Here is a 13,633-nt window from a genome sequence, read left to right on the forward strand (position 1 = left end):
TAAATTTATGTTAAAATTTATCTAGGTGCAAATATAAAGACTTTTGACAAAAAAAAAACATTAATCGTATGAATTATTTTTCATGTGTATTAAGTGTTTGTTACACTTGTTTTAAAAAATATTCATTAAATAAATATTCATAGCGCCATAGTAGAATATAACTCATTATTTATATTGACTCCATTTGCTCCGTTAATTCCAGAATAGGGCTCTCGCTTAGAGGCAGCATGTTGGTTGATGGTGGTAGGCTGTGGCCTTGCCAGTTGGACTGAAATAACAATAATTGCAATGTATTTGTACATATTCAATTAAACATCTCCACAAAGTATAGCCGGTACTTGGTGACTTTATACAGCTCTGGTGACATCATGACATTTCATAACTTGATTTTGCTCAGTTATTGGGGGATGTTTATTTTAAATGTAAAATGTAAATGTGACTTACTAGTAAAATAACTCGGTAATTGTATTATCTGAATAACAAATCAATGTTTCTGTGACTCTGTATATAGTGAAATGGAGTAATAATTGGCAGTGTAGTCAAGACCCATGCTTATTTAAGTGTACCTAAACTAAATTACATTAGCGGGAGGGAGGAATTGGCGGAAAAAGTGTATCCGGTAAAGAGTCGGCTGATTTTAACAATACTATTTGCATAATAAGGCGATTCATGGATTGCGATAAAATAGGCTATTTGACAATGCGAAAAATAAAGTGTCAATTATTGTAATCAGTATATATTATGAGTTTAAAAATGGTTATTTATCAACGAAAGTTGAAAATAATAATTAATTTATTCAAGAACCCATAAATAAAAATGCATTTTTTTAAACGTTAGTCACCTGACACAAAACGATCCCGATTGGTCGGGCTTATGATGTCGTCACTTGCTTATTAACCTCGTTTGCTTACTGTATGTGGATTTTATGTGCCACAGATTACAATACAGGCAAGTGAAGTTACCGACCCCCTTGCAGCGCCATATTGTCAAAGTCGCGTTTTCGCGCGCTATTTAAATATGGAATTTTTATTTTGATATTTTTCAGCAAATATGTACTACAATTAAAAAAAATCTTTCACTGGGTTCCTTAACCTCTACTAAATAATATAAAATGCATTTTAAAAACCAGTCAAATAGCCTATTAAAAATAAAAACTATTATATATTACTATCTATAAATGGTTATTTTTAAAATATTTTGATTAAATTATTCAAATAACAATAATAAATCCAATGATAATTAAGAAATCAGTTTTTGTTTAATCGCGACCCTTTGAAGGTAATTTGTATTTGATCACATTAGAATTCCATAGGGATGAAATTTCACAAAATTCGGTGCCATCTGGGAATTAATGCTGAAATTCAGTTTCATTTTTAAAAGGAATTTCATTACCTTGTTTAAAATTTAGATATAAAATTAGCGGTATTTTATACTATTGCAATTTCTCTAAGTGTGCATGCTGTCACGTGATCTAATAAGAAGCCAAATAATAAGGTGATAAAATAAAACAAGGAACTTATAAATTTTACATTTACTTGTATTTTAAATAAAACTTGCTTCTAAGTAAAGCTATCACATCTTACATAGATTTACAGTTATAGTTAGCAAATAATAATAAAAACCTGTATACAGACTTTCACAAAGAAAACGAATTTTTCGACTGACGTTATCTATAGTGGCCATAATAAATATTTACTTATAACTAATCGAAATTATGTACTGTTGGGATTATTATGAATAAATATGTAGGAACATTTTAAGTGATGCTTGCAATACATTACAAAATGCAATTTATTGATATACATTTATCATAATACAATATTTGGCAAGTCAATTTAAAAGTATTGGAATTTGTAAAATATTAGAAGTTTCGTACGTCAGTACTCATTAATAGGAATGGATGATGAAGGATAATCTTGCATGTTTTGAGTATAAATTGAATAATTGAATACAATCAAAGTTATACATATAAACATTGATAAAACTGTATAAACATTTTACAACTATAAACAATATCGTATTGTAGTGAAATGATTATTAAAATTTATTCATCTTACTTATCGGCAGTTTATATAAAAATGGTGATTTAACGAGACTATTTATTTTAAAGCACTAGTTATTGTCATGCATTCTAGAGTTCATGCCTTCGGTGATTTACAATCATCAGTATCATGTTCAGCTTCATCACTAACGAATACGACTACAGTGAGACGATGAGACCATTCGATGCGGCTGCGGCAAGTCGACCCTCCACAGATTAATACAGATCGGTTCGCTTAGCACGCTCTACATGCGCATATTACATAAAATGTACATCATTTATTATTAATATAGCAGCAAAACAGTTAATATACTCGCATGTAAGAGTTTTTGAAAGTCACAGACGTGCGCAATGTGGAACGTGCAAATATCGACACTATCGACACTATCGACACTACCGACACTACGACTACTCCTAGGTGGAGATCTACTAGTTGATCTGTTGGAATACCTGGAAGCAGGCCTGCGGCTGGAACAGCGCGGAGTTCCACTGGCCCGGCCACAGGGGCGCGTCCGCGTCGCCGTCCTCGCGCCGGCCCGCCAGCTCCGAGATCTGGCACGCGCTCTGCAGGCTGGACGGTAGGTTGGACCAGTTCTCGTTGCCGAGCCTCTCCTTGTGCACGCTTATGTCCATCGAGCCCTGGTACGTGAACTTGGCCTCCTCCCCGCCCTCCTCCTTGCCCTTTATCCGATTCGGGTCCTCGACTATCGCCTGAAATGCGAGTAGGTCCCTGTTCTCGGTCTCGGTCAGCGGGAGCGGCGGAAGGATCTGTTGTTGCTGAGCGATCTTGTAGCTCTGCTGCCTGAGCATCTGCCGTCGGCTCAGGCCGACTTGTAGGCTGTGGAGGGCGCTCATTTCGTGGGCGGACAGGTTGGGCGGAGTCATCTGTTTCTGAAGCAGCTGTCGTTTCTGTTGGAACAACCTGTGTTGCATCAGTTGCTGCTGAAGCGGTGGTTTGCTGACCTGCGACAGGGACGCCCCGTGTGTCAAGTCTGAGCTGTCTTGAAGAGCGGCGACCATTTTCGGACTAGCCGGCATAGGAGGCGAGGTACTCGAATAATTGAATGTTTCGGGAAGGCTTATACGTTTAGAGGTAGGGTTTTTGGTATCCAAGAAATGCGGGGTAAAACTTGCCGCAAACTGGTTGTGCTGAATCTGTCTCTGTGTCATCTCCTCGGCCGGAAGCGACGACTGATATTGCGTTTTAAGTTTTTGCGCTTCTTTCTGCACGAGATGAAGCTCTAGGACACCTTTCGCTTTGCAGTTTTCATTTAACCTTTGACTATTAAAAGCTAGGGTATTTTTTTGTGTATCATTAGACTGTGCCGCTTGTTGTGCAACGAGACCGTCACTGGCGCGCCGACCTTCTCTGAAATCCACGGGACTTCGCGTTATTGCCCGAGTACAGTTCTTATTGGCGGACTGGTAGTTGATAGGATTATGTCGGGCGATAAATCCAGTGCCAGTCGTTTTATTATTATACGAAGATATATAAACACATGGGTGCATAGGACTAGTATTAACTAGGGAACTATTCTCGTAAGCTAGCTTATCATCATTGGACGTGCAACTGGGTAGACTGCTGGCTAAATCGTTTGAACAATCGGACAACTGATAATCGATACTCTCGAAAGTGGAGAAATTACTCTGCGAGGAATCACAACTAAGATTTTGACTGAGGCTTTTGTTATTAAAAAAAGTCACTACACCACTACTAGAACTCGAACTAGCGTAGGAGCTCAACCTGTTCGGTACTCCACTTTGAATGTTTGGAACATCTTCCATATCTGTCTCGCAACCCTCATCGGTCGATGATGAATATTGTTGTTGAAATTTTGTCGGTTCAGTTGTACCAGTAGGAAGAACCTGATTAAACGCCTGACCCGTTGTATATCTATTCAGAGAAAATTTACTATCAGGTCTATAGAGAGTATTGGGTAAAAAATCGTTCGGTGCCAACGTAGCAGAATAATTCGATTCCGTCACAGGCGGTACGACTGTTGTCTGAAGGTAGGAATAACTTGGAAGATGGTGGTTCATGTAATCCTTAAACGGAGGTGTACTGTTCTGTAACCGATTAAGTTCTTGTTGTTGTGCTTGAGAAACTAGTCTACTTGATTCAAGTGGCTTTGGTTGTTCTAAAACACTACTCAGTTTCGTATCTGTAAACTGAGAGGGTATCGGACTAGTGCTTAAAGTTACAGTACCCTTTAGAGGTAATGGCGATTGTTGTAATGTGTTCATAAGTTTCGCTGCTTCGGAACACATTGTAAATGTAGTGGAATTCGGTAATTTCATGGTCTCTACGCTAAAATTAGTCGCTGAAGCGGAGTTTTGGAGAAAATTAGCTATTACACTATGATCTGTTGCCGATGCACCTCTACCGCCATCGATGGCGCATTTCGAATCAAAACTCGACGAAGTCAAAAGTCTACCGTCTGTGGTGGCTTTGTGTGTTTCTGGCCCCACTGTGGTCGACTGCTGTAATAGACGTCGGCAATCTTCGCTAGACTGTTTAAGTATATTTTGCTGTTGCTCGTACGCAGACGCGAGCAGTCTATGCGTCGGGACCGTTGTATCACTCAACTTTGCACCTAGCCTTTGATTCGATTGAGAAACATCGACATTTCTTAAGGAGAGCAGCCTCGTGGAGTCCGTTTCCTGATTCCTTGTGGCTTCGAGATTTGCGACTAGAAAACTTCGGTGCGTTTCCGAAGGGTCAGAACTTCGCTGGAGAAGTCTCTGCTCGGTCATGTTTACACCCGCTAGGGACAGCAGCCGCTGCGTTTCCGCTGATGAGGCATCGGCCGGTGCAGCTGGAGCGGCTGTCGCTCTGTTGAAATCTCTCGATTGTTCACCTGCATGCAGCAATCTGAAAAGTAAGACAAAATAATTCAAATAAACTAAAAAATCAAAATAAAATATAGCAAACTTGACACCCATGAAAGGACAGGCTACTTTTTTATGCCCAACTCCATCCATTTTATTCACCGGGTGGTGTCAGTCGACTTCGAGGCTTCAAGAATTACGAGTTCGTAATTTTTCCACTGTCACAAATATTTGGTAAAGAACATAAGCGAATATCATTGTATGTAAAATTAAAAAGTCGAACCTATTATGGTGTTCCCGTCGTGCGTCGTTCTCTCTGGCCAGCGCCTGGTCCGCGACGGACGAGGGCCGGCGCGTGGGCCTACGGGAGTCGCCCGCGCGTGCGCGCAGACGCTCCAGCAGCAGCAGGTAGATGGCCGCGTGATGGTCGTAACTGTTCGAGCGAAGACTCTGGTGGTGAAAGAAATTGTGTCGTGATACCCCAGGTTTGCTGGAGTCCTCTACTAACTGATCTATTCGGATACGAAATTTTGACCACGGCTACTTCTTTTATTTGAGAATATCGTGTACTTGATTAATATTTTGTAAAACAATCTGCCTTATTACTAATACAATGTATCGTAACGACTAATAAGCAATTATATTTTATCTATATCATGTCTAATAATATATCTAGTGACGTTAGCTTTAGTTTCTTTTGTTTTGATAGTTACACTTAGTTGTTTGATGTTTACATTTTGTTGACGCGCTTTTTTGCTTGTTTTAATAATAAACGTTATAATCATCATGAAAATGAACATATTTTATTTATTAAATAATAATAATACCGAAAACAATTGTGTGAATGAAATATGGTGGTAATTTAACTTACTTCTTTAGTTTTGACTGGATCAATTCCCAAGCTCTGCATGAGCCGAAGCACTTGTTCATTTGGCTCTTGAGTGTGATGTGCGACATGCGCAGGGCTCCTCATCGGGTCTGCGGTTATAGAAGGTACCGTGTAAGGCTCCGCTGCCATCCAACGGTGTTTCTTGATTTGGTCTATAGTATACCGCTTCATTGGTTCAAGGACTAGCATCTTGCGAATTAATGACTCGCAGTCTGAAATTTTAAATACAAATATATCATTATATAATTAATAGTGCAAAAACTATACTATTCTCTACTAATAATACAAATGCTGACTGATTTTTTAGTGAAATTTGGTGTGGTGATAGTTTTGAGTCCCGGGGATGGACATGTCCTATAGGTAAAGTTTTACAAATTTCCCGTAGGTATAGCAGGTTTAGCTAGTAAGTAATAAAATAACAATAACTGAAAATGATATTATTATTATTTAGTAAATTCAAGGTTTCGGGACGTCACGAAGAATTTGAAAATCTCATCTTTACACCCAGGGTACATATAATCAATCATTTTCAATCGTGAAAACAAAAAATCGAGCTCTATTGTTAGACCGTTAAACCTACCGCCTAACCCAGATCAATATACTCATATTCTCTATACAGGAACGTTTTAATTATTACACTAGGAATTCCTATTTAAAATTATACTCTGACGCAAAATTAAATAGGATAATCCAATATTTATTCTCCAGTATCACGTTCGAGCGTAACTTAATGACGTCATTCGAAGGCGAGGTAGCGCTTCAACCCCATCGAAAAGGTCAGGGGACACGAATGACGGAAAAGACGCCTTGGCATTGTACTCGTATCATAGCCATCGACTCGTGAAAATGGTTCACATTTACGTCACACATATCACATTAGCTAAAGCATAACAAAAAACATACCGCATTGCTCGCAACAGAAAAGTTTATATATAACGTATTCATTTGAAGAAAATAAAACAAATATTTTTCTTTTTTAATCAATAGTCGTCGTCCGGAAGCCCTTGTTCGGTAGTTAATTGACCAAAAAGGTCCTTGAGTAATTCCTGATACAGACCTATTAAGTGTTATTGATGACACACTACTAACAAAATAGCGTAACGCGTACAGTTACTAACAAAACAACAAAACGTTAGAAAAATATATAAATTACTCATTTCGTCTGTTTTTATAATCGACATTCCTTGAGCACACGATGTTCCTCTAAAGGTAAAGTGAACATATAAACTAATATATCGTTTTTAGTTATTGCTATTTACGTATTTTTTATCGTTTGATCTTAATTGTACTTGTATAGGCACTGAGTCTATAACGTGACTACGTTAGAATGACGTAAACAAAAGCTGATAATGAATCTTTTAGAATCTCCGTGTTAGTTTTAGTTTTACAATGGTAAGTTACAACTATACACAAATATTCCCTCATCATTTAAAATATATTCAAAACGAAACAATATCCAAATAACATAATCAGGGTGAGATACAAAAACGTACTTATTATTAATATAGGTACATATATTCAGTAAAACCCTATACATTCTAGCAGTATGAGACTATATCTGAGACCTAATTTGAATATCGTACATCTAACAAATATGTTAAATATGCAGTAGATAATATCTTAGGCGTCAGGCGATATAGTAAATATTTGTCAAACGCTCAAGCTACTGGTTATAACGTGAGTACACTAATGCCATAAATATTCGCCGTCGTCAATTCAGCAATATATAATAGAATATTTTCTCTGTCTTATAAAAAAATAATAATCGATATTTCGGAAAATTCGATTTTTGATAAGATTATAAACAAATTAAATACATACATGGTTTTTCTAATTATTAGTTATATACTGGTTAATATTTCGTTTGTATTTAATTATACAAACAAAATATAAACCGGTTAATATGAAAAAAAAAAAAAAAATTAAAAAAAAAGTAATTAATATTATTTAATCAATGTTTTCTTTTAAATACTTTTTATCTTATAATCACCTCGTTAGATTTGAAAAGTTTCTTCACGAATTAATTTTGACGAAATTATTTAGAAGTTATAAAACTTTTTTTTTTATTCCGATTGCCTTTTACATGTACTCTTCAATCATTAAAAGTTCGTAATGTCTCTTGAACAAAGTAGCTACTGGACATATATTTGGAAAAGATCATCTGTAATTATTTTATATATAAAAATATTCAAATGCGTCATTCAAACTAAAATATGGGTAATGGCTTTCTTATGCTGAAAGAGAATGACGCCCGTCGATGAATAAATAAATCCCGTATCCACCGAAAATAATCTTATGTAAATATATCATTCTTAGCGAGAGGAGGATATCTTTACTTAGCTTTAAACAAAACATAGTTTCGATTGGAGTGACGAATTCAATTATAAATATTCGCTTAATTATAGCGCGCGCGAAATAGAATGTGCGTCCAAATCCTGCAGTTTGCGCAAAACAAAACACGCCGCGCATCAACTTGGAGTAATTTCGTACTATTTTATTTACTTGGTTCATTTCCTCCTAAAATAAAATCGATGACTAGTGAAGTTTTCGCCAGGCGATTCTATTAATAATCGCTCGGACGCAAATATCGCGTGCTCTGCCTGACCATTGACGCAATCGTGTGAAAAATGTGCGGGTGTTATTTAATAAAATCGTGGAAAGCCAGTGGGCGCCGTAAGCCATGTTGTGCCATGAACTTGGTGCAGTTTTACGAGCGAAGCCGCCGCGCCGTCACCGGCGGTCACTGATGCTTGCCAGCAACTAATCGCTGGCCATAAAACATAAAATGTAAACACGACACTTGTGACGCACTTCGAATCTTTCATCTTATTCAGAATTTAATTAGAAAATAATATATTTTTATGCAAAACCACAATATATCATAAATCTGTTTAGGTACAGGAATATATTCGTGTTTTTTCATTTAAATTTTCTTTCTGTCATCGATTAAATTATTGGGATTAGACCAATATATTAACTTTGTAAGAATCGAGTCCTTTAAATCGGTACAATACATTTTAATTCTAAAAAGATTAATACTCATAAATACATCGTCAAATATTTTAACTAACATTGGTATTAACGATGCTAATCTGGTGCAAAGTATTTAAAATTTAATATAAAATGTGCTATAAAACTGATAAAAAATTTAAAATGCATAATTAAGCTTAGACAAAAAATCTTTTTTATTATTAACGACTCTTGTGACCGCTGAGCGCGTATTTACAAACATGCTTATATCATAATTATAAATAAAAATAATAAATCATTATTGTATCTACACGAAATTTATATATTAATTATATTATTAATTACTCACATTAGTAATAACAAAATAAGAGTATTTTATTTATTACTAGCAACAGCCCCGGCTTCGCAAGGGTACAATTTAGTAACAAACAAAACGATGTGATAGAAATATAATTGATACCTTATAGCACTCGGGAATAATCTGGCTTTCTACCAATGAAAAAAATCATAGAAATGGACCATTAGTTCCGCAGATTACCTCACATACAAAACCACCAATTAAAGCATCAAAACTTTGCTTTGCCGAGTTGAATGTTTGGAGAGTGAGTAAAAAAGAGTACGTGACTGCGTGTGCACAAGAGATATAACATCGCAAATATCAACAAAATCGAAGGTGTAATGTATATCGCATAAGGTACCCACTTACCATTAAGTCACTAATTTATAAAATAATAAATTAAAACAATAAAGAATCACTCTTCGTTGAAACGGGTTTGTATTTATCATATGTAATGCATTTGCACATAAGTTAGCGTATCAAGATCGTCGCGTGTTAATTGCTTCACTGGCGTAACATATACGGATTTTCTCATTCCAATGTTAATTTCTTAAACGATATTTTCTGTGTGTGTTTTTTTTTATAACAATCGTATAAAGTGAAAGAAAATATCAAAATTGTTTAAAGTATGTCACCATAGAACTCCAGATTCCAATGTAATTCTTTAACGATTTATAAATTATCGAGTCCCCTAAACTTCTAAGTTCACTGGAAAATTTCCAAGATGCGCTCATTCTTTAAGGAATATGAATTATTCATAAATTACCTTGCGTATGGAGTCAGGTGAGCCCGTTAGGTGTAAAACATTTTAATTTTGCAACATGAATACATACTTCAGTTTAAACAACCCGTGGGTACATATCACATAAAAAAAGCAATAAGTGACGCGATACCTAAGTGTTATTTTTTTTTTTTAAATTGAATATTAACCCATTTTTCTGCAACTTATATAAACAAATATATTTTTGTATTTTTCTATAAACTGTCTTCAATCGATTTGAGTTAACCTAATAGAATAAGACTATTTTAGTTTTCGAAGAAAAGAAAATTGTTGTGTCCGTGAGATCAAAATCAATACTATTTGTTTGAGTAAGCCATCGATCATTAAGAGTAGGCCCATAAAAGCACTTTTGATATTCAAGATTAAATTCAATGTAAAGCTGCTCCCTGTTCGGATTGAACATTGTATCGACAAAAATCGGCAACAAACTTAGTATTTACTAATTTTTTTTAATTAATAATTTTACGATTACCTTTTTTAGATTTACAAGTCCCGTGTATAAATAACTTATATATTTAAGTAATGTGTAATAAATCCCTTATGTCTTGTTAATGTTTTCAACATAAGATTTAAATTTAATAATGGGCAAAATTAAATTTATATTACGTGATTGGTATATATAAAGTATAGCTCTTTCTTGACATTACTGAAGTGTGATACGACCCAGTATTGCTAGCATAAATTACTCAAATTGGCTGGTTACACAACGTGAATAGTAGTCGATAACTGGATGGATGAGCTTATTGTGCGCGAACTGTGTTGAAACTCGATATTATATTTTTCAACCCAGTAAACATCATAGTCGGATATCATTGGTTATAATTGCAAAACTTGCAGTTATAAACATTTCAAGAAAATACATATATATCATGTGTTTAATTGACTGTTAATTTGCAATATTGTGTGTAAATAGAGGCAACGATTCATTTGGTTATTAATGTTCTACGCAACTAATTACAGCGAACTAATTAAAATATATATATTAATTGAATCTACCTAAAGCTTGATAGAAAATCTTTTGATTCAGTAAATTGTCACAGCCATAAATTAAATAAACTTCTTTTACCGTCAATGCGTCGCCATGCCATGTGAAATAAAATGTCTTGTAATTATGCTGTCTGTCCTTCTGATATCGTTGGTGCCAACTATTACGAATTTGCTTATTTGCTCCTAAACTACGAAAACAACTTTCAGCAAAAGTCAGAGGTCGATTACACTTTTATGAATTGCATTATTTCAAGTGTTATAATAGTGCTATATATTTAAATATGCATTCTACATTTTGGGAATTCAAGTCACGTATCTCATAAGGTTTTTCCTTTAGCAGACTCGCTGCCTCCAGCGTTAGTCGGGCAAGGCCAAGACTCTAGGGATAAATAGAGTCTACAATATACAGCAGCCTTTTAAATAAAATAGTAGGTACCACTTGATACTAGAGGCACTAGGTCTTTTTTTCTAACTGCCTCTTTCTTTTCCCATGTTGTCCATAAGGTCTTTTACAACAACGAAATAATACTTTTTGCAACTGTTCTGTTACAATCGTCGATAAAATAAATGATAGACTTTAGATAAATACACACGTACCTATTGAATGTACAATGAACTTAGCAAGAAACAAGCAATGTTTGTCATAAAATATATATATTTTTTTATTATTAAATTTATTATTATTCTAATATTTCTATACTCAGTATTGTTCATAAATTCAGTATGTTTATATAAAGTCATTAACATTTCTTGCGTCAAACCTATGCTTGACGTTTCAGCGTACGTAGAAGGCGTCAATAATACTATTTTTGGCACGACCGTCATCAGCATCAAGGTGTTTACTGAATGAACAGAAGCAAATGCACTGAAAAAGCGTCGTGTCTTATTTTACCTACTTTTACTCATACTCAAATATTTACAGCTGTGAAGTATATATAAAAAACTTAAGATATCTACATATAATGTTTATATTTTTTAATATATACATATCAGATGACGCCTTTTTTTAGAAAGAGATAGCAACACAGCTATTTGGGTGTGATAGTATCATTTTTTTATACGAACTTCCATATTAGCGTATTATACATATATTTTTAAGAGTGGTAAAGAAAAATTGCAGAAAAACTTAGTACATATTTCATATTTTTATTTTTTATCATATGAATAGATGTTAGATAGATAGATCTTGTAATTTTATCTCGATAACATTGGGGAACTATTGTCAACTGTCACGTACAGAAGCTACGCTGATAATGATTACTTTTAATACATATTGTAAAACAAAAGAACTGCTGTAACAATAATAAGCTTGCTTGGCAATTAATTACGAAGATCTATTTGTTCACTTCATAAAGAAGGAGGGACAATATGAAATAACAATTAACGCCATTATCAGATGGTAGTTCATCTCGGTCGTATTACGTAAAAGTTACCTCGGTAATAAATTCAGAATTCAATACATTTTGACGTATTTGTCGTAAAATATTAGCTCTGTACACGATTATCGTCAGACAACATGCATTTATAGCGACATAAAGAGTTAATAGCCATGTCGTATTTGACACAGCTGCTACTTTTAAGTGCAAATATCAGTCAACACCTTAAGATTTTTACTTCAAAATAGTTTTTGAAATATTCATGTCAAACAACATGTTACAAGAGTAAAATTTCAAGCAACTCAAGAGCAATATTTTTATTTGTATTCATCGTTTGTAACGTTAAAGTCATACTAGGGTCTGATCGCGGCTGCGTTCTCATGTACGGGGCAGGCGTTACGCCTCGTCTTCAGCCATATGAACACGTATGCATAATATATGATAATCGGTTGAGTAGTACAAACGTGAAAGCGTTAACAACAAACAAATAAACTCACTTTCGCATAGTTAGGAATTGACAATTGATTTTAAAACTAAAGATTTAAAGGGACAAAAGTACCTTTATATATTATTTATTATTGTATGTACTCTCATAGTATATCGCATTTGATTTGAGATTTCACGGCCGTACTCGGAGTTACATTATATTACATCACGTCACACAGTATATTCAGAAATGTGTTAAAGCAGCGACCCGTAAAAAATATGTATTTTTTTAGAAAAGCAAAACTGAAAAATCATACATATTTTAGGTGGCTTCATTCATATTAAGTCTAATAAATTCATTCAATAATCAGTTTAGATTCCAAATTCGATGTATGGTATCTGTAGAGTGTAGAGATATCGATATAGATATGTGTATCTATGTGAACAAGACAAAAAATAATGCAAAACATTTTTATAGTCTGTTTCGCACATAATAATTTTCTAGTTTATGAAAACGTAATGTTTACGAGCCGGGTCTGCGGGATGCATGATTGAACAAGGTGATGACGCAAGTACATTATCGAGTAGCTTATCGATTTCATTATTTTTTATCTGTAATTTTTGGTTAGGAAGATTCACGATAATACAACCTTATTATCATTAACCTTCAACTGGACGTCGATTTAAAAATACTTAAACAACAAGTCATTAATGTACTCAAAAATTAAACAATTATTGTGAAATATTGTTGTCATTTGTTAAATGTCATGTTCATCGATTATATTGTATTATTAATAATAAACATCTATAAATGCTTAAGTTATTTTAAAGATTCGTAAATACGAATTTGTGGTATGTTTCTCAATTTCCAATCATTCATTAAACCTGTAAGGTTTGATATAGATTTATTTACAACAAACATTGCTATCGTAGTTAACACAAACTGCGTTGCCGTTTTCTATGTACTTGACTGTTTCATTTTGATCTGGAATGCGAA

The 13,633-nt window shown here is 34.5% G+C and overlaps 1 protein-coding gene across 1 annotated transcript in view; it reads right to left on the reverse strand.

The window, feature by feature from the left end:
- Positions 1-1,516: 1,516 nt before the first annotated feature.
- Positions 1,517-13,633, reverse strand: part of LOC125068611 (serine/threonine-protein kinase SIK2) — a 40,354-nt gene continuing 28,237 nt past the window's right edge. Inside the window, exons 7-9 of the mRNA XM_047677832.1 lie at positions 5,742-5,971; positions 5,154-5,320; positions 1,517-4,913 (exon numbers count right to left, since the gene is read on the reverse strand). Coding sequence (XP_047533788.1) covers positions 2,471-4,913; positions 5,154-5,320; positions 5,742-5,971 — 2,840 coding nt within the window. The 3' untranslated portion in view covers positions 1,517-2,470. The remainder of the gene's footprint in view (positions 4,914-5,153; positions 5,321-5,741; positions 5,972-13,633) is intronic.

Source organism: Vanessa atalanta, chromosome 14 (genome assembly GCF_905147765.1).
Source record: "Vanessa atalanta chromosome 14, ilVanAtal1.2, whole genome shotgun sequence".
Taxonomy (NCBI): Eukaryota; Metazoa; Arthropoda; class Insecta; order Lepidoptera; family Nymphalidae; genus Vanessa; species Vanessa atalanta.